Source organism: Carassius carassius, chromosome 15 (assembly GCF_963082965.1).
Source record: "Carassius carassius chromosome 15, fCarCar2.1, whole genome shotgun sequence".
Lineage (NCBI taxonomy): Eukaryota > Metazoa > Chordata > Actinopteri > Cypriniformes > Cyprinidae > Carassius > Carassius carassius.
The window spans coordinates 15,774,962-15,797,475 of record NC_081769.1 but is presented as its reverse complement, the minus strand read 5'-3'; the positions used below and the strand labels follow the sequence as shown (position 1 = coordinate 15,797,475).

At 38.5% G+C, this 22,514-nt stretch overlaps 1 protein-coding gene across 1 annotated transcript; it reads right to left on the bottom strand.

Annotated features, from left to right (window-relative positions):
• Positions 1–22: 22 nt before the first annotated feature.
• LOC132157905 (histone-lysine N-methyltransferase ASH1L-like) lies at positions 23–20,761 on the bottom strand. Its single transcript, XM_059567166.1, has 9 exons — positions 20,251–20,761; positions 14,367–15,039; positions 10,169–13,690; positions 4,533–4,929; positions 2,771–3,308; positions 2,556–2,650; positions 1,276–1,349; positions 772–817; positions 23–157 (listed from the first exon to the last, which is right to left on the bottom strand). The coding sequence occupies exons 2-9, from the start codon at positions 14,871–14,873 to the stop codon at positions 51–53; spliced, it is 5,286 nt and encodes a 1,761-aa protein (XP_059423149.1). The 5' UTR covers positions 14,874–15,039; positions 20,251–20,761; the 3' UTR covers positions 23–50.
• Between the last annotated feature and the right edge of the window lie 1,753 nt (positions 20,762–22,514).

Below are 22,514 nucleotides of genomic sequence, written 5' to 3'. Positions count from 1 at the left end.
TTTAAATTCAGCGATATATGGTGAATGTGATAGTGTATGTGTGTGTTGATTTACCTATTAGGGCGGTCAGAAACGCAGTCATGAGTCACACTGAGCTTCTGATGTTTACTGGAACTGTCTTCGGTCTGAGTGCGAGACATTACATCAACAGATCCATCTCAAAGAGACAGAGCAAGAGACAAAGAAGAATATGTTTACACAATATTAACTGCTTCTACACACTTACTTAAGAGAACAAGCCATTTTAAATGTAATAGTACACAGTAGTCAGTGCCAGTAATCAAATTTGATTGGCCGAATGGCAGATGAAGAGTTTTACAGCTTATATTGCTTAATTGTGTTTGCAGTGTTCCAGACGTATGGAAGCCAATTTGTGACACATGAGAAAAAACATGCTTTGGAAAATCATGATGACATAAAAAGGAATAATTATAAGAATTTTTATTGTTAACTTTATGGGATTTTACGCGAAAATTATGAGACTTCTGTTAACTTTTATGTCATAATAATGACTTCTTATCTCATAATTTCACCTGTGTATCTCATAATTATGGTTCAGTATGTCATGATTTTGCCTTTTTATGCCAATCACAATTTACCATAGCATGTTTTTTTTTTCTTATGTGGCACAAATGGGCATCCATACGGACTAAATGCTTGACTGAAATTGATTATTTAATCCACAGAGTTGATTAGGCCTTACATACAGAAACAAACACATGCAAATACACACAAACAAGCTTACACAAATTAGAAGGTAAGTCTACTCACTGGATGGGGCCATCTTTTGCGGGGTCTTTCGTGACTTTTTAGGATGCTTTATTGAAACAGAGATTGTCATAATTATTGTATGACAGTCATAGAATGGAAATATTTGAAGGGATAATTCACTAAAAAATTCTAATTTTCATCATTTACTAATCCTAATGTCATTCAAACCCTTTTAAAACCAATGACCCTTGACCATCATGACCCTTGATCATTGGTTCTCACGTCATTACCAATTGCGACGGATGATTTTTGAATGTGCAGGAAAGTGAATGGAATTCAATACCTACAAGGATTTTCAGCAAATAATTTAGATTTAGAAAAATATATCGCACATCATAACTTATATAATTAGATTTTCTCTAATTCTGGTGTATTTAAAGGAAAGGGAAGTTTGACAAAATTCCACCTTTCCTATTAAAGACATGAAGGTTTGGAATGACATGAGGGCCAAAAAAAAGGACAGACCACTCATGCTTTATGCTTTTTAAAGTAATCTAAAAATACCTTTTGCTTTTCACAGAGTCGATATATGTCATAGGGCAACTGAAAGTCAATCCGTTTCAGCCTCAGATACTTCCCTGTCACACACACATGGGTTATGAATGCATTGAAATTCAGTCACTACACACTTTATTGCTCCCTTTGTTTTCCAAGAGGTGTAAATATAAAGTTCACAATAAATTACGACATACATATCTGCACACTTGAACTTAGCAAAAAAAAAAAAAAAGATTGCAAATTCAAAAGTTGGGCATTTGTAACATTTTTCATGTTTTTGAAAGATGTCTCTAATGCTCACCAAGGCTGTATTAATTTGATCAAAAATACAGTAAACATAATAAGACCTTGAAATATTATTACAACATAAAATAAGCAGCGGCTATTTGTAAGTGTAAATAGCATACTTTCTTAGCGATAGACAAATTGCTATAGGTTCTATTTACACTATGCTAAAATAACAGGATTTTCTGCTATTTATACTACTAACTGCAAATAGTGGCAATAATCTGCACCTCAGTATAAAAATTTACACAATAATAAAGGCATTTAGTGTAAATTATCATTCTAATTCTAATCATTAAATGGATGCCACTCACTGGGACAATAAAGTCCTCACTACACATAACCCTAACCCTACCCCATATTTTATTTTCTACTTTTTGATGATTTCATTCATTAAACAAGTGTTAATAGACACTCCGTATAAAATAAATGTTTTATATTTTTAAAATATTTTAAAATGTAATTAAAATCGAATTTTCAGCAGCCATTACTCTAGTTTCACATAAGCCTTCAGAAATCATTCTGTTGTACTGATTTGATACAAAACTAAAATTTCTTTTTATTACCAGTGTTGAAAACTGACAAATTAGATAATTTACATATTTGTTTTTTAATAATAATTTGTTTTAAAATTGATTAGATTAATCGTACTATGAAGGCTTAGCTCATTTATAATTAGGCAAGCTGAATGTAAAGTTATCTAGAATTGTCAGCTCAGTTAATATTAATATTAACTGATAATTATTCATTGATTATTTACTTATTATACATTAGCAAAGTCATTGCCATGCCATGACATCATGACGAGTTTGCCAGCAGCCCTTCCCACTTCAAATGCCACTTGAGTCACACTAGATTCCTTTTAATCATTATAAATCAAGTTTGGACTTAATTCCAGCTCATTATTGACTAACAACAATGATTTGTTCCCCTTGCAGTTCAACTTTTATAGTAACCTCCAAATAACCCCAGTAATCACACACACACATAGACAAACTCACCTACGTGTATAGGTGCAGGAAGTAGACCGTGCTCATGTTCTTCAGGATCATAGTCAAGGCAGTCTGTGTGTACTGGAGAGAACAGACTCGTGGGGCTGTGCAGAATAAACAAACAGACAGAGGATCTGTCAAGCTCTTTGTCAAGAACTCTCTAAATAAAGGCTGCATTTAAACAAATATTCTTAATACTTGTTTATTAATATATAAGAGCTCACTTCTCGCTTTTATACACATCAGAGTAAAGCCCCGCCCACTCATATTTCTTTTCAGCTTCCACATCAGACCTCTTCTCTGACTGGCTGATTACAGACACTGATGGATCCTGGGAAGGTGAGGATGTGTTGATGTGCAACTGTGAGGGCTCTTGGCTCGGACCTGTGTCTTCGTCTTCATCTACCTGTGCTTCACTGCTCCTCGTTTCATCTCTTTCTTTCCTTCTTTTCTTTTTCTCATGTTGAGCCATGGACTCAGTCGCATTGAGTACTGTGTAGTCATCTCTTTCACCTTTTTTACGTTTCCAAGGAGACTCTGTGGCTTCATGACGTAAAGGTGTAGCAGGGAAAGGTTTAGAAAAGCACGGTGCAGGGTTTTTTCTTGGTCGACCTCGTCCTCTTCTCTTCACCTCACTTCCTGTGACCTCTTGACCTTTGGGAGTCTTCTTCTTGAGAGGCTTTCTGACATGTTTCAGTTTACTTTTGGTTACCATTATATTTTTAGAATTGAAACAGCAAGGGAAAAGAGGTGACCAATCAGCTGGGGGAAAAGGATGAGCTGCACCCACTGATGGCGACTTTAATTTGCACACAAATGTCTGTGTTGTTTTAGAACTAGTTTCACCAAAGGAATTATGCAAATCAGGTAATACCCAAATGACCAAAAAAGCTGTTCTGAACTTAACTTCAGTGATGCAATTCCCTAGGACTTTGACTTGGTTTTGAGTGCACTACAATCTGGCAAATTTTACAGGGACTGTACAGCATCACTGATTCGGCTCTTTGAAACCAGCAGAATTTTGCACGCAACATTTAATGAGAGCCATTTAATAGAAAGAAGTTCCTGTGTAGGAAAATAAAAGTAATATGTGCCTGGTCAAACTGAATTATAGATGGTACTAAAGTTCCATGCACACTATAAAGATAACTATGATGATAACTTTATTTGCATCCACACCAATCAAAGTTAACACTCAATTCCTTAAGCATCATTCACTTTAAATTCTTGTCCTCTTTACTGTTGGGTGCATTCTGACTGGCTGTCAATGTTTTTATTGTTCATTATCCATCAAAGTGATTCTAGCAATATCATTCTTCTGTCTCATTAACATTATAGCTATGGTATGGACTTTTCTATTCTCATAGAATTAGACTGATTGTTAAAACTATCGGGGAATGTGAGACAATAAACTATCAACTCTCTTTTTTATCATTTATGAGTTCACAGTATTTGTCAACACATTGTGAAGTAAATCATCACTTCCCACATGAGTTTCACATGACAGTTGGCTGGAAGCACTGTTTTATAATTACAAAAATAATGATATTAGTATGCCTCACACACACACACACACACACACACACACACACACACACACACACACACACACACACACACCTATCGTTTAGATTCAGAAGATATTGATTCAACAACTGGGGTCTGTCACAAGTGTGTGCTGGTGTGTAGAGTAATGCGCACGATGAAGAAGATATATATCAAAAGAGTTCTTTTAATGCTCACGGGAGAATAAGGCACATCCAACACAAATCAAACATATGATATAACATTAATAGCGGACCAGGAGGAACTAAACCAACAGGGTTTTTAAACACCAGGAAAGTAATTAGGGGAATGGAAACAGGTGGGGATTAATCAATTAACAAAACGAGGAACTGAACATGACCAAAATAGGGAAACACAAAAGGAACAGAAAGTCTATGATCATGACAGTTTGCCCCCTCCCGGAATGGTGCGTCCTCGCACCGAAAGAGACAGTCCAGCGGAGGGAGGGTGGGGGTTCAGGAGGCGGGCGTGGGGCATGCAAGGGGCAGGCAATGAGGGAACATGGAACCAGGGTGGAGTGGATGGAGGGAGGAACCAGGGAGAAGCCCGGAGCAGGAGAAGCCAGATGGTCATCCAGAGACCAGCCAGGCTGATGACCCTCGGTGGAGTCGACGGCGGGAGGAGCCATGGTGGAGGAGGAGCCGACAACACCAGGGGGCTGACTAACGGAGACTGCACCGGTGGATGAGGAGCCCAGGTTGGAGCCGAGCAGACGGAGAGGGTGACACGGAGGGTCCGGAGGTCCAAGGCAGTGCTGAAGGCACCAGCAACTGAGGTGGAGGCGGGGCTCCGGAAGCCCGCTGTGGAGTTGGAGCCCCTGAGGATGGAGGTGGAGCCGGAGGGAAGGAGGAGCCTGACAGAGCCGGAGGGATGGAGTGACAAGGCGAAGCCATAGGAGTGGAATCCTTAGGTGGTGGATGGTCGACGACTGACCAAGGTGGAGCCGGAGGGACGAAGGAGCCCGGTGGAGCTGGTGGGATGACGGCCACGGTGGAGATGAGGGAGCTAGGTGCCAAGGCGGAGCTGCTGGGTCGAAGGAGCAAGGTGGAGTCCAGGGCTCAGAGGCTGGAGGCAGAGACAGGGAATCCTCATGCCAAGGCGGAGCTGGAGACTGGAAGTCCAGCAGAAATGGAGCAGAGGAACTGACTGGTCTAGGAGGAGGCGGGAGAGGGAGGCTGGGAGGGAACACAGGAGGATCAGGGCTGGACGGAACCAGCGGAGACACAGGAGATCTAGGGCTGAATGGAACCAGCAGAGATTCAGGACTGGACGGAACCAGCGGGGACACAGGAGATTCAGGACTGGACGGAACCAGCGGGGACACAGGAGGATCAGGGCTAGATGGAACCATGGGAGAAACAGGAGATTCAGGGCTGGACGGAACCAGCAGAGAAACAGGAGATTCAGGGCTGGGCAAGACCAGCGGAGAAACAGGAGATTTGGGTAATACCTCAACGAACCAGTCTATAAGGTTCATTTGAAAAATGTCCATTAATTCCTCTACATAATTTTCAGAAACCAGTTGCAGCTCACCCTCGGTTGCAGGAGTGTGGGCAGGGCTCTCCTCCACGCCCTTGATGCTTACCAGCAATCCCATGACGCACTGTGTTGCTGCCTCACACACCTGGTCAGACGCTGCTAGAGGCTCAGGCTCCATGGCGACGATAGGCTCAGTCGTGGTGTGCTCAGGCAGTAGCTCCATGCAGGGGGATGACGGCTGGCTGGTCTCTGGTTCGGGAGTGGGGCTGGAGATATCCTCTTCAGCGTTGCCTACAGTGGACGGGGATCCATTATTCACCAGCTCCCACTCCACGAAAGCGGCGAAATTCTCTCTGGGACCGTTTGCTGGCAGGCGAGCCTTACACCGCTTGCTCAGGCCAGTGTAATAAAAGGTACAGAGCGAGCGGTCTGGGAAGTTGGTAAGGCACGCCAGATCGATAAAGTCCCTGGTGTGGTCCTCCAGCGAACGGTCTAACTGCTTCAGGTATAGGTGCTGAACAGCTGGGATATTCATTCCGGGAGGAAGGAAAACAAAACAAACAAAAAGGAAAGAAAAATGCCACTAAACTCACTTTTAGGTCCGCTATTCTGTCACACATCTGTGCTGTTGTGTAGAGTAACGCGCATTATGAAGAAGATATATATCAAAAGAGTTCTTTTAATGCTCATGGGAGAATAAGGCACATCTAACACAAATCAAACATATGATATAACATTAATAGCAGACCAGGAGGAACTAAACAGACCAAACAGGAAAGTAATCAGGGAAATGAAAACAGGTGGGGATTAATCAATTAACAAAACGAGGAACGGAACATGACCAAAATAGGGAAACACAAAAGGAACAAAAAGTCTACGATCATGACAGGGTCATACAGATTACTTGTGTTTGTTTTGAATGGGTTTTTTTTTGTTTTTATTTTTCAGGGTTCAATCTACTTGGACTCCCAGATATCATATATACAATGAATATCATTTTAAAGTAATCAGACATTAAATATATATATATATATATATATATATATATATATATATATATATATATATATATAAACTGGTCCCACTTTATAATAAAAGGCCTTAACTACTATGTACTTACATAAAAAAATATATGTGTTTATACTTTATCACAAAACACTTTTAATGTAATTATAGAAATTAATTAAAGAAGTAATTACATGCAAGTTTTTTTATATATATATAAGCACAATGTAAAACATGTATGTACACAATAAGTGCATTGTATCAAATTCTTAATTTAAATGTAAGTACATAGTAGTTAGGACCAATTTCAATAACATGAATATCTTTCTTTTTAATTGTGTTACTGCCCTGGGTTTAGGTGCATATAGGGCACAGCCACAGTTTGGGAGCCACTGATTTAGTGCATCCACCCCCCCAGTGTTCAATCAAGTTCTGATTTTGTCCGGTCTGCCCACATACCCACTGCACAATGATATTTCCATTGTGATACTAAGCAAGAAAGTTTGAACAACCTTGGACACTGTCTTAACACAGCCTTCACAGGAACTGTAATTACAATTATACCACAATGATTGCAATTACTGTTGGTACAAATGACAATTACAGTGATGGAATGAAAGGAAGGTAAGTTTCTTTCCTGTTTTTCAGCAAAACTCATCATCATTAAGCATCGTTCTAACTAAACCAATACTAAAACATGGAGAGCCAGGGAGACAGCACGTTCATGAAACAGTTGATGTTTTTGAGAAGCAACTACTGTAATCCTGACCGTGGGAATTATACTGCAAGTATTCACTCCTTTACTGCAAATTCCACTCTCCTCCACCAGTACTGCTAGTTTAGACATAACACTAAATCAATTTCACAGAGCTCCACCGGAATGCATTCCACAGCGAGACATACCCTGAGTACCCAGCACAGAGATCGGGTGTGTTCTTGAACAGACTTTACTAGAGTGATAAAATCTCACATTTGACTGTATATAAGGACAGACAGTGAGAATAAAGGCTGTGTAATACAATTAACATCACATTCCTGTTATTCCTCTAAAAACTCTCTGAGAGACAGCAAGGAAAAAAGAAAGAAAGTCAAAAAAGATAAGGGAGAAAGAAAAGAAAGAAAATGGCCTATGTAGCTGTATCCTCAAGCATCTACAAAGAGCTATTTCTGGTCTCCGGATGACAGCCAAACCAAGACTAAATGGAAGTGTGAGGACACATTAACGTCTGATATATCAGATATACTCAGTTTTAATAACATCTTTAGGCAGAGTAAATACACAAGAGTAGCATTTTTAGAGCACATCTGGCTCTGATTACAAAACGTGTTATTGCCATATATTCGCTTTCGCTTACAAAAACATTCCTTCCTTTCTTTGTCAATCATTTTTCACATTTCGCTTGTAGATTTCCATGCTCAGATTTCATCCTTTCCACTAGCATCACCACATTTCCTTACCACTGCCGAACGCCTGCTTTTTCTCATTCACCCTTTCCAAATCAAACAGAAGGTTTTGGCCACAGGCTGACAGAAGGTCTATGACAGTCTTAAATGGAAATTGTTTGGCAGGAACATGACAGAATAAGCATATAATTCATAATGTCTAAATGTATAGCAGAAATCTTGGTGGTTCCCATTTACAGAAATACTCAAATGTCAACTACTAAGATTAAAGCATGCGTTTTCTTATAAATAAGCACTTTTATATCTCACTGAAATGTAAAAGCAATTTTGATACCCTATCTGAATCCATGCCAACTGAAAATACAGAGTCAGCATGACAGAAAAAGAACTACTGTAGTGTGAACTATTCCTCAGTTATATGGACATGGAAATCCTTGTAGTACTTGTTTAGGCATTTATATCCACAAAGTTGACTTTGTTGATTTTGTGTGCTAGACAAGTGATTGAAATTAAACAAAAGCAAAGTGGTTCTAATGAGGCATTTCATTCCCTAAACCTAAAATCTTAGATTATGTTTATGGAAATGTTAACACTATTCTTTTACTTCCTTGCAAGAACTGGTATTTTCTTAAGGGACTCAGTAAAAACAAATCTTTTGTTTGTTGAGAATTTACAGACTACATTAGAGTGGCATGGACTTCTCAAACGAGAAGGAAAACCCCTCTGGGTTTGGGTTTTTAGTACTATGGAAATTCATGATGCCAATTCATATTTCCTTTAGGAACTATCATCAAGCAACCAGTGACATAATACTTGAAATCATTTCAAGTTAACTTCATTTCGGATGTGACCGAAAGTGGAGATGTCCAAGTAAATGAGCTTTTAAACTTTGTAATTAGCTCATCGATTTGAATTAGCTTTAATCATTGAGTCCAGACTGCATGTGAACATGATAAACGTGCACTATTGCATAAACAGGGCAATTAGCCAATCATAGTCATGATAATGATAATGGTAAGCAGGAATCATCCAATTGACAAGGTTATCAGTCAATCACTATGACATGAAGCCATCGATTCCTCGTGGGACATTTTGCCTGTATTTTGCACATTTACAATACCTCAATGATGTGAACAAGGACTGTTGCACTCTGAAGGCTGTTGGAAAATGATGCTTTAGATAAATGAATGCTACTTTAAAAAAAAATTGTGTCTGCCTTTTCCTCTGAGAAGGAGCCCCTGATGGGAAGGTATATTTAATAAACTGTAAAAGCTGCATGCACAAAGACAAGCAGACACCACACACAATGCAACCAAATGTCCCTGTCTTCCTGCTGAGAGAAGTTCTTCACATGCTGGTGTTTATTTCTTACCATATGTTTTCAGCAATGCTAATTAGCCAAATATGCATTTCTTTTGATTCTAAAAGTGTATGTTTGCAGAGAAAAAGACTTAAGCATTGATTCACACTTGGTTTCATGTCAAAGACCCAAAATACAAATATCTGTTGTATAAACAAATATTAAATTCTATTCAACTTGGCAAAAAATCACATTTTCCACAGGTGCTACTGTAAGCCACAGTTAAATGATAGTATGAGATAAAATTCACAGAGACATTAAATGCATACCGTACATAGCTTTTGCAGTTCCCTTACACATCACTCAATCTAAAACTAGCTAAGAGTGCATAAGACAAAACAAGAACATAATGATAGCAACATCAATGCCAGAATACCACATAATGTGTACAGCTAATGCGTAACAACATTTACACATAAGAGAGATCGTATAACTCTCAGTGGACTTCTAAACAGATTCCCTGCCAAGGAAAATCTGTGTAGCCAATTACACGCAGAGCAAAATCAAGCTCCATTTTGGTACCCAACTAGTAAAACAGTGGGAGATAAATAAGACCATAGACTCTCAATCCTGTAATAAAACAACCTTATTTCACTGTTCAAAGTCTGTAATTTGTACAAGCATTCCAAACATTTTCTCACCTAGTTAATAGGATCAAAAGGATACTGAATGTTCCAACTGAACCTTTTAATGCCAAACACTGAAAATGACTTTTAGATTGTACCCTTCAAAAATAATATCTTCTGTAGAATGTCACCTGAGCAGCGGCATATGTTTGTTAAATGGAAAAAATATAATAATCTCATGCCATCTCACCTGATGTCCTTATGCCTCCAGCTGAGCAATCGGTCATCAATGAGCTTCCAGGTCTCATTAAGTTCCTTGAAGCAGACTGAACTTCACCAATCCTCCTTTGAGCTGTCATTCGACTGTAAGCGCTACTAACAAGATTGGGGTTTCTTAGGAAAGAATGATGGTGGATGGCTCTGTCTCCTAGGGGAGGTGTTGATAGGTCTTCATCATCTTCATCATCATCCTCCTGGTACCCTGACCCAGCTCCTTTGTTTAAAACCCTGTTCCCCGGCTCTACCTGAGTGCTCTCTCTCCACCTCCATGGCTGCTGATGCTCTGCCCACCTAAGTTTTGATACCGGTCTCAGATGTGCAGGTCCTATATATGAAAGTGGTGAAGTTTTGTGTTTGTCTGCTTGTTTCGAGGGTGTTGAGGAAGAGCAGGGAGGATTTGAGGGCGTGCCCCTTCTGAAATGGTCTTTTCTGAGATTACTTTGTCCTAGTAAACTCTCTTTTCCTTCTCTTTCTCTAAGCCTATCATCCACAAACCTTTTATCTCTAGCCTGCTCTCTGCTGTCTTCTCTTTGCCAGCTATTTCTACTGAACCAGTCACTAGGGGAATGAGATGTTACATTAGCATATGTCCCCTGTGGCTTCCCGCCAAAAAGCAGAGAGTCACGTCTCAGAAACTTGTGCTTCTTTTTATGGAACTTTGATGGACTTAAAATGGGATTTTTGGAGTAGGGGTGCACATAAGAGGGTAGAAAGGGTGACGAAGGGTATATAGTTGCAGATGGAGGGTATCCCCTATAAAGTCCAAAACCAAGTGAAGTGGTAGAGAGTGGCATTTTGTATGGTGGATGGTAACAACCGCCTCCTGACAGTGGAAAGCCAAGTTTGTGCACTACCGGGCAATGTGTGACAATATGTTCACCTGGTTGAGAGGGACACCCATTGTTCCTCTTAATATCTGCCATTCCGACATAATGCAGAGAGTCACGAGAAAATTCTGACTGAGGGGAGTAGTAACCACTGAAGTTGATTTGAAACATGGTTGGATGATGGAGGTTTTGTGGTAGACACTGAAGAACGTGAGGATGAGCTTTCCCTTTCCCACTCTTCCTGCCAGATTTTGCTTCATCGCCACACCCTCGTGATGAAATATGATGCACAATACGAATCTCACTAAGTCTGACCACTAACTCCTCAATCTCAGACTGGAAGGCAGGGTCTTGCCTTTTAGCCCTGAGTTGAAGATACTTCTTCTTACATTTGTGTGTATGTCCTCTAATCTTATCATGGCTGAAGCAATTATGACCTTTTCTATGGCACTTGTATTTGAGTCTTTCTTGCTCCATCAATACTGATCGCCCAAGGTGTGTAGTTCTGTGGTCTTGAATCCTTACAGAGCCTAACTGGGATGTGGCTGAAGGGCGTGGTGCAGATTGCGAGGAGGAAGGAGGTTTTGATTTCTCTTTGTGCACTGCTTTTACCTTTTGGGAACTGGTTACCTTAGGAGCAGAAAGTTGATCATATTCACGGTTGCCAAGATGAAACTTTCTTCGGAAAGAACTAAGAGTGGGTGAAGGGGAATCAAGATGCTTAAATGAATAGGGAGAGCTACACAAAGGAGACTGGCTATCAAATGAATGACTATGTTCACCAGAGGTGGACCAAGAGTTTAACTTATTAGAAGACTCTGTCAAGACTTGCTGAGACTTTTGACCCAAAACTTGTTCAGAGTCTTGACCAGAAGTTTCTGTTTGAGCTTTAGGTTTACGACCTCTCCTTTTTCCTATGTAGATAGTTCCACGTTTGCTGATATTTATTTGTGGACCAAGTTTTCCCCCAAAAGAGGTAACAAGTGAGGATAAAGAGTGTGCTCCATCTGAAACTGAACAATCGGCATCACCTTCATTGTCTGTCTGAGAAAAATCTGATCTGTTACTTTGTTTTTGCCCTGAAAGGAACTGTGTGAGTACCTTATCCTTCTTCTTCACTCTCATCCTATTGATATTTGTGATTACTGTCTTCATTATCAACCTGTTTCGTTTGCGGCTGATCTGAGCATCTCTAGCTTTAGACAAGGAGGGTCTGAGTTTTCCTTCAGCACCCCTCTTCCCTGATGCTGAGTCTAGTGATTTAGATCTCTTTTTCTTGACAGACGTGGAACATTTGGGTTGAACTAGTGTTTTGGGAGCTGGCTTTGGGAATTTCAGGCTATTCTCTGGATCAGGGATATTTGCATGTTTAAGCATAGGAAATTTAGTAGGGGACATTTGAGACTTACTTTCCTGAAGAGTCTCTTCCAACCTGGCCATTTTTGGACGACCCCTTTTCTTAGGAGGGGGCTCAAAGGAAAAGGTTTCTGATATAGGTGATGAATTTGGCAGTTGTATAGAATTAGAAGGTTGTCCAACTTGTCTTGATTTACCCTGCTTTGTTGACAATGCCTTTGATGAATTAATGGAAGGAATTTTTTTAAGGTTTAATTTTTGTGGAATCTTTTTACAGGCAGTGGAACTAACATTAGCAGTTTTCAACAATTCCATCTCCTTGCCCAGATTTTCCATCTTAGTCATTTGAACAGCTTTTTGTTTCTTCTGTGACATGATGTTTTGTTTGGGATGTGAAGGTGGCACATCACTTGGATCGGAACTGTTAAACTGAGAATCTGCACACCCAGGGGGTTGAGAGGAACACTGCACATCTTCGTCCTGGTTTGCACTATGCCTAGATCTCTTCTTATTCTTGTCAATGATATGTCCCACCCTGCTGCCATCTTTTGGCTGGACAGCAACAGCTTGAGTAGGTTCCACAGTCATCTTTCTGGTGTCATCTATAACTTCACTTTCAGTATACTTCTTATTTCTTCCTCTGCTGTCCAGAAACTCTAGCATACAAGTGCTGTTCTCAGGAGTTGCTGATTCGGCAGGTTTATCTGAAGCAGTAAGGAGCAATGGTGTCTTGATAGAGGGACTTTGCTGATGCAATAAACCATTTTCCTTACTCCTACTGTTAGTTATGGTGTTACTAGTGTTTTTGGAACATGCAGAATCACCATCTTCTTTCTCTTTAGCATTTAAAACCTTGTAAACATTACTTTCCCTGGTTCTAGTTTTTTTTGCAGGGCAGGGAGTTTGCTTTACAAAATTTTCACTACATGATAATGGAAGTGATGTACTTTCACTGTCATTTTCAATATTGGAAGAGGACTGCTGAGATGTCTGAGCATTCATATCATTTAAACCATGTGAACTGAGGGAGGAGGTCATTGCTTCTCCAGTTGTGAGATCTTCACCCTTTTCTTTTTGAGCATTTAAAACTTGGGTGCTGTCTTGTGGACTGGAGTTCTGTTGTAATAAGGAAGTTGGAGAAGGGGCAGCTGGAGGTGAATACGTCTGCTTCTGCAAGGTAGAGGAGGTAGTCCTATCTGAAAGTGGTACTTTGCTATCTGTCTGTGGTTGAACTGCATAGGGAGGTCCATCTGATGTTAATAATGACTTTGAGTCAGTCTTCTTCAAGTGCTTTGATAGAGCCTGTTGGAAGAGAGGACATGTGCTGACCAGAAATCATCAGGAAATGTTTGAAAGTATTCAGTCATTCAGGTCACTCAAGGATATCCGGTAAAATTAAATCAAAGGCAGTCTGGAGCAGCTATAAATTTGAGGAAATCTGAAAGGCTTCATTAGATGATGGCTCTGACAGGCTTAAACTTAATTTCACAAACATTTTAAAATAACACGTCACTAAGAGTCATGGTAAATAAGGTTTTTGTTTTATTTTATTTTTTAATCTTTTTATGTGTAACCACTTTTTTATTTTAGAAGAATCTCATGGCACATGACATTTGAGCAAAAATAAAACAAATGGGAGGAATAAATATAGCTTTAGTCTTTCCAGTAACTGTTTGCTGGTCATAAGAATTGACAATAATTTATAACAGAGTGCAGATGAAGGACTTCCATCTGCATATTTTTAAGTGTACAAAAAGATAAGTGAGAATTAAAGTAACAAAGAGAACATATGATCTGAGTGAAGAAAACAAAAACAGAGAAAGCATGTGATAAAATGAAGGGATTTAAAAATAGATATAACAAATGGTAAACCACTGGTGGCTAAAAATGGCAAGATGCAGACAGAAATAGTATCAATCATTTGTCATTATCTAGAAATAAAGAAACAAAAAATGAAAGCATACTTAGAAAGTCTTACCTTTTTAGAGGCTCTAATGACTGGTGTAGAGTCATCTTTTCTGGATGTATTGGAAAGTGGGACACTCAGCCTTGTGGATGCTTTTGGAGAGATGCAATCGTTCCGATCTTTTTTCTGAATCTCAGAATGTGATTGCTTGGCTACTCTGATCTCAGAACTGGAGACTTCCCCTCCACATGAACTATGACCATCTCCATGTGCAAGCCTCTGAGAGATTCTGATTGTGGGCCTGCATATGAAGTTCTCAAGGCTCTTTGGGGGCTTCTTTGTCCGTTTTGCTCCAACCCCTATTTTCATTCTCAAATTTCCATCTGACTGGTCAGACTTTGTATCTGTTAACTCCCTCGGACTAGGCTGCTGCTGCAGCTTAACGTCACTTGTAATACTCTTTGAGGAAGCTTCTGGTTCAGCCCCTTTGGTTTTTCTCATCTTCTTCCTGTCTTCTGTCCTCTCATTTTGTTCTTCTTTCTCCAGTGTAGGTGTTGTCTTTTGACTTGTTTTATCCATTTTAACTTTTAGATTAGCACACGCGAATGGGAGAAGTACTTTGACAGTCAAAGTTTTGTCAAAAATAAATGTTCTGCTTATGAGAAAAGGTAATTTATTTAATCTTATTTAATATTCTTCTATCATCTCACTTGACTTGAGAAAGTTATTGGTACCATGGAAGGGGCTGTAAAAAGTAAAAACAGGAAAGAGAAAACATTAGTCAGAGTTTACTCACCGTGTATGTGTATCACATAATATGACACATTAAACAATTTCATAGGAAGAAACTCACCACATGGTGAAAAGATCAGATATGCAGACAGTACAACGGAAAATGCCACACATTTCAACATTCACCCAGATCAAAACATATCTTGCTCAAAAAGCCTGCAACTTTACACTCAACTGTCCAGTTACCTGAGCTATTGCTGTGACTGACTAGTTCAAATACTTAGTGCTCAATTTAGAGGCATGGATTATTAAAGCATGTGCAGCTGGCTCTGAACATGCAGATTCAGATGCTAATGGAATCTGTTATTGAATAGCTGGCATGGAATACTTTTAGAAAGTAGACGTCCTGTAGTGTGACATGTTATATTAGTCTTTAAAACTAAATTAATTTGCCCCGATGCAAGATTACTAAAATAAAAAAGAATAAAATAAAAACTTATGAACAGAGGAATTATTCTGAATTAATCTGTTCAACATGTGTAAATGCTTTCAGCTATGTTTGATTGCAACCAAATAAAAAATGCATCATATAAAATAAATTTGAACTAAACAATCTGAGACTAAAGGGCACCAAATTTATTTAATTATCATTACTGTCAGAGATCTTACGATGTTACCAGCTTTAGTCTACAGCTTTTGGGTCGGGGCCCACTAGGGGCCTTCAGCAAACTTCTAAGGAGGCCGGAGGATGACTTAAAACTATTTAAAATAAGAAAAAACAAGAATTAAAATCAGATAAAACAACTAAAATATTACAAAATGTTTTTCTTATTTTAAAATGAACCTAATTTAATTTCTTTGAAGAATCAAGGTTGCCACAGTCTTGAAAATCCTGGGTACATGACGCATCTAGACCTGAAAATGACATATAAATTAATAAAATCTTAAAACTCTAGGGGCATTTTTATGATGAATATAATTTTTTTGAATTATTCCAAGCTCTTAAATATTTTATCAGGTGAAGTTGTGATTAGGTTACCCTTTTATCTGTACCCAGTAAAATACGAACTGGAAAAGTCATACAAATGCATTGGTTAAAAAGAGTAGAAACCCTGAAGAATATCCAGGGCTACTAAAACTTTTAAATCCTGCCATTTAATTTACAGAAACTAGGAGTCTCTAGCATTCCAATATTGTTGTGGACAATAAAGAGGCCTTGGAGTCAAAAAGGTTGAGAACCACTGATGAATGGTAAATCATTAGATTACATGAACATAATACATTAAAATGGTAACAATCTTAAAGGTAACAATCTTAAAGGAAATGTCTGACTGTTCAAGTTGTTAAATAAAAATTAGGTTTTATGCATCAACTATCCTACCGCTACAACTTTGACAATATTTTTCAACTGGAACCTGAAGAGGAAACTTTTAACAGCTTTTAACCCAGTGGAAATGCATTAATCTCTCAGCTCCCTGAAGATACGAAAAAATTTCCAGCTTGATTGTGGTTTCACCATTTATTGCCCTGTCGGAACAGTTCAGAATATTTCCAAATTTGGTGTAATGTAAGAGCAGCATGTTCCTCATGCGTCATCGTGAGATGAAAACTTCATTAAAAAAAATCCAGATAGCTAGGCCTGGACGATTAATCGAAAAATAATCAAAACCGATATTCATAACCTCTAACCAACGTAATTTTCCCATGTCGGTTATTTCGGTTTTTTAATCCTGTTAACACTTCCCCCTTAAAAGCACGTGTGTAGCCACATGACTCTGCTCTCCAGTCAGTGGCATAAAAGCAAAGCGGTGTGAGCGGTGAGCCTTGCGTCTTCACTAAACTTTGTCAGTTGTATTTGTTTTATGGTTTGGACATTCAAGCGATTAGATGAACGGATGTGTATTCTTATATCGAGCTACCATGTTCGCGCAGCTCCATTGTGGCACGAACACTCATCTAAACAGTAGCTATGAAGATCGCGCGCACAGAGGAACGCAGAAACTAGTTGTCAGTGCTGTCCTGTGATTTATCACTAAAGTAGCTTAGAATCTCAAAACTTATTATAGCATGTTTGTGTGCAGCGCACATGAAGCACAAGCGCGTGCACAGAGAGCAGCGGTCGCGCTGCGGGTTCCAGGTTTGTGTCCGTTCATCTGAACATAAACAGATGAGAAAAAAAACACACATGTAGGCCTACAGTATTTTTGCTTAAAGAGACAACAGCCTAATAAACGCGCTGCCTGTCATTAGTGTTAATCAAAGAACAAAAGAAAATCATTCACTGATCTTGACTGAATATATTTAATAACTTTACTTGATTAATCTTTATTTTATTTATAAAAAGAAAACTATGCAGTGTTTTTAAACTTTTAATTACAGTTTCTGTACCTGAAATTTAGTTTAGTTGTATTTATTTATGATATTGCTTATTGATTTGTTTGTTCCTTTCTTATTACTGACCTATCTTATTACTTGTCTTTAAGTTTTTGCTATGGTATTTTTTTTTAATCACAGGCAAAATTCCTCTTGCAGTGTTTTGTAGGCTGCTTATTTTTGCTCATGTTTCAGCTGCAACAGAATGCTTTGTAAAAATGTTTGACATCTAAATGTTTGACTTAATTTTTTTATATTGTATTTTTTATCTTATTGGAATCGAAACTAGGAATCGATAAGAATCGGAATCGATAAAATTGAAACGATACCCAACCCTAGTAAGAAATGTTACGAACATAGATAAAATAACTGCTGATAGTCAATCATATTTACAGTACCTTGTCAGTGAACTATGAGGGCAAAAAAAAAAAAAAAAACGAAACAAAATAATCGTTCATTAATCGTAATCGAGGTAAACCGTTCAATTAATCAAGGTTTTGATTTTAGGCCATAATCGTCCAGCCCTAGCTTTATCTAATAAAGTTGAGTTCTTTAATATACAGAATCAATTACAATGTAAACTCTAAAGGAAACTTTACAGTAACTGTAAAGAGAAGTAGGTTAGCCAGGTAGTGTCTACCTTCAAGTCAACTCTTAATCTACAATACAAATCTTTTTAACCTAGATGAAGAGCATGATACATCTTAATCTCCTAAAGACCACTTCCCTCGGGACATACCCACATAAAAAATCCCCAACAACTGCGAAAAGCTGGCTGAAACTCTGTTCTGAGTTGCCTGAAAGACAGGTGCTTTCCCACACAGAGTGAGGTCATTCTATGGAAGATTTCGCGTGATGACCTCAGTGCGTTAACTTGCACAGGGGACCTATAAAATCCAGCGGCTGACCTACAGGCTGCAGGGAACACGCTAATAAAGCCCACCATCGGTAGCCTGAGCCATCTGAGGGTTGTTGACTGGACTCTGTCAATTCTCTTCCAATATCAAACTTTATCACTTGTACAATCTCGCCTAACCATAAGGTAAAGTTTCCCACCCTGATCTCCCGTCTTGAATCATTTCGTGAAGTGCTTTAGTGACCTTTTCTAGCTAGTAAAAGTAACACCCACTGCAGGCTGTTTCAGTCTTTGCTAATTCTCATAAAGAAGACAAAATCCAGCAGCGTTACACTTCCTGAGCACAATCTTCTCAGCTCCTCCTTTAGGATTTGGTGCTAAGAAAACAATCCCAATGGAACGCTTGTAAAGAAAAATGGCCCGAGGAAAGGAGAGAGAGCAAAGTACAATGATGTGTGTGTGTGTGTGTGTGAAGAGGGAGCTCTGTGGCTATTAGTAGCACAGTTCAGACGCAAAGTGAGAAGGACGTTTGAGGGTCTTTCTCTCCCTGGGATATAAGCCTACTTTTCTGCATTTACCATAATTATTCATTTTCTTGTACTGCTTCAATTTTCCTGCAGGTTTTTATCCCCTCCTTCTCTGCCTTTTCCCTGTCTTTCCATTTAATTTACTTTTGTTCATAATTTTTCTTTTCGGTATATAAGCTCTCTCTTTTACAATATATCTCTAAAGCATTTTCAAAGCAGACCACCACAAGCGGTTAAATAATCCCTGTAAATCAAAGCAATATGCTCTTCCTTAAAAATCTGTTTTGGGGTTGCTGAAACAAATCTTTGCAAAAGTGAAAATTGATTAAACGGAGATCACTGCTTCCACCACCTAGAAATAATTAGCATTTTCCTTTCCCCAAATTTTCTTCACAGTGTCAGTTTTATTGGTCTTTACCCAGTGTATTCTCAATTCAACCCTTCAGCGTCAAGTGCAATGAGTCTCCAGGAAGTTATTAGGTTTCACTATGTTTCAGTTTGTGTATGTTATCTCATTACAAACGGTTATCTTATACTGTTTGTCCCAATGGGGTCTTCTGTCCTCTTCGAGACAACCATATGCAGGTTAACACCAGCTTTTGTCAGTTATAAGCAGACCTGTTAAGCTCTTCCTCTGTTTCACTTGTCAAGCAGATTCAGGCAAATATCGTTAATCGGTGCAATGTGAAAGTAGCATACAGTAGTCTGAAGTGCAAACAAGATGACATCACTGAGTACTGCTCTCCATCAAAGCTTTTCTCCCTGGCAAGATTTAAGGCTTCTCTGGGCAAACTAAGAGAACTGACTGTGATTTACCCGCAAATCCATCGGACAAATGTGAAAATACAAAATGGATAAAGCGGTTTCTATTCTACAGGCTCCTCTGTGACCTAGATATAGGCGGGTGCTCCAAAAATAGCAGAAAACGAGAGCATTATATGAAAATATGACAGAGATATGGGAGAATAATTAGGAGTCCATGACCATAATGTTTTAGTTGGCTCGAGCAGACAAGCACAGCATGTCAATGCAGAGTGAATACAACTTGACTGATGGGACATAACAAGTAGGATGTAATAAGTTACTGTTCCCTTCGCTATAGATATAATAGAATTTGAAAAACAGTTAATCCAGTGAAAAGTCAATACAGTCCTGTCATCTACAGCGCGAAGGCAGAATCGATATAAAGTTGTCGGGAAAGTGGCAAAAATAGAATAGGGAGACTGCGGGCAAGGTTTCCAATCTATTATAGTTTCCAATTTTGAGATGTATACTTGTATTATTATTTGAATAGCTCACATACCGCACGCGCGTATGTTTACGATATAAAAAGTGTCGCTGCGTATTCCTGCGCGAGGGCCTAACCCGTTTCAAATTACATTTTTTATTAAGCAATGGGAGTACAACACTCCGAAAATGAGCTGTAAAAGCATTTCCACACTGTTTCACGAAATGAAAAATGACTTACCCGAGCTGCAACGATAGGACGTATCTCAAGAAAATGAGCAGCTAATTTACAAGTGTGCGCAAAGAGCTGAAACGATAAATGGAGGGATGTTGCGTGTCCACTGCGCGAAGCGAAGGACCCATGAAGATGAACATTGTGCAACAGCACACGATACTCACGTCCCCCCTTCTTCTTCTCTGCGCCCCCCTGTTTCTATCCGTCTCTTGCGCAGTTGTTTTACATCAAAAGCATGGTCGTACATTGTGTACCCAATAGCCACAACCCAAGTTCACCGATGAGGGGAGACGGAGGAGAGCAATGACCATGCTGTGTATGTTCGGTTACTGAGTTGATGCCTGCAACTTGAGCTAAATTTACCCACCAATAACGCAAGAAAAGAGAAATGTAAACAGACTCGCACATTTATCACCCTAGCGGATGCTGTTTTATCGACACTATCAAAGAGAGGATCAAAGCAGTGATAATCATTGCAATCTAGCATGAGTGTGCTAGAAAATGATGTTGAATAATCTAACCCGAGATGGCCGACTTTGAAGTGATCAGCAATGATGTAATAGAATTGTGGGCCAGCCTGCGTTTTTGGTTTAAAGATGACACGTTATTAGTCTATTTATCGAGGTGTTAATATTTTGTCATTTATCAATAATTGACATTTTATTTAATATTATGCACGCAAATCATCACTATCTGGAAATCTCGTGCATAGACGTTTGGTTCTTAAATTAATGATGCGATCTATCTACAACACCTATTTTTTGTTTTTCTTTAGGTTACTTGCATTACGTTGTATTACAGCATGCAACATAACTGCGCTTTTACTACGAGTGACCTATAGGTGGTGGTGCAATCATTACAGTTCATATCTATATACTGACAAGCTGTAAAAGAAACTTAAATATATGCAATAGTTATGTAATGCACATGCTAGATTAAGAGGTAGGAATTAAACTCATAATACACAGCATTGATCTAGAAAATCTGAAATAGATTTTCAATCAAGCGCATACAATAACAGCAGGTTCAATTTAAACTATATCTATCAATAAATTCTTAATTATAAGCTAAGTTTGGGTGAGTCTCAGCTGAAACCCAAAGAAGAAAGCTTTTCATGTTTCAGAGGAAAGACTTCGTGATGATTTGCAGGGGGTGCTATATAGATTACAGCCATGCTGTGAATTATATTTATAATTTCTCTCTTTGGGAGTCGGATTATGCCATGTTAGCATTCCCATTCATCTCAGTCCTATATTTGATTGAGTTCCAAAATACAGAACAAAGTTCTTTTGACATTTAACAAATAAACACAAATAAGGTAACTACATAAAAATAAAATTAAATGGAATCACAAACATATTAAAAATTAAAGATTTGTGTCTTTTTGAAAAGTTTATATATTCAAAATATATGAGAAAACAGGAAATGAGAGGAAATTATGTTTTTTGACTTACACTTGCTCTGATAAATATTACATTTCTATATTCTATAAATATGACATTATTAGACTTCATTCTAGTAAAGTAAAAGTCGAGATAGGTGGATTTCTTTAGTTGAGGTTTGTTTTTTATTTATTTATTTTTTTTTACAAAATATTAACTCTTGAAGATATCATTTTTGTTGAAGTTGTTTACCTGCTGTATTTGGAGACTTCCATCTTTACTCTGAAAATACTCCTAAAGTCACTTTGCGGGTCTCCAAGCAACACACAATGTTTCCTTCCTGAATAAATCTGGATGAATCAGTTGAATTAACGAACCATTGACTCAGTCATAATGCACAAAAAGACAGTCAATTGACGCCACCTACTGGTACCTATAAACCTACCTAACTAAAGGCTTACTAAACTTCAACAATAAAGCACAAATGGACAAAAACACAGCTTAATTGTAAATTATGCGGAATGAAAATATAAAAACAAGTGATATTTACCTATTTTTTTCTTTAGCCTATTTTATACACTGTTGTCAGTCAACTAAGCCTATAGTGCAAAATTTAAATGCATTTGCACTTTTTTTCTTTATACTTTTTATCCTTAAATTGTTTTTTTGTTTACTTTGTAAACTGCTATATGTTTGTATCTTTGACACCAACAGGAGCATCTTTCCAAAATCCGTTGTATAACAAGACAACAAAGGCTTTCTATTTCCGTTTTGAACAACTTAAAAGGGCAAAGCTGGAAATGGTTTATTTATATATTTGTTTCAATTCAATTCAATTCAGTTTATTTGCCAGACTCATGTCCATAAGCCACACAAGACAGGACAGAT

What these genes read in the sequence shown, in the direction of transcription:
- LOC132157905 (XM_059567166.1), bottom strand. Translation starts at nt 14,873, where the DNA reads ATGGATAAAACAAGTCAAAAGACAACACCTACACTGGAGAAAGAAGAA. An exon ending in TAAGGACATCAGGTGAGATG is followed by an intron (nt 4,930 to 10,168) that starts GCATGAGATTAT and finishes CTCCATCCTCAG; the next exon opens with GGGCTCCAACTCCACAGCGG. An exon ending in GCAAAAGATGGCCCCATCCA is followed by an intron (nt 158 to 771) that starts GTGAGTAGACTT and finishes TGTCTCTTTGAG; the next exon opens with ATGGATCTGTTGATGTAATG.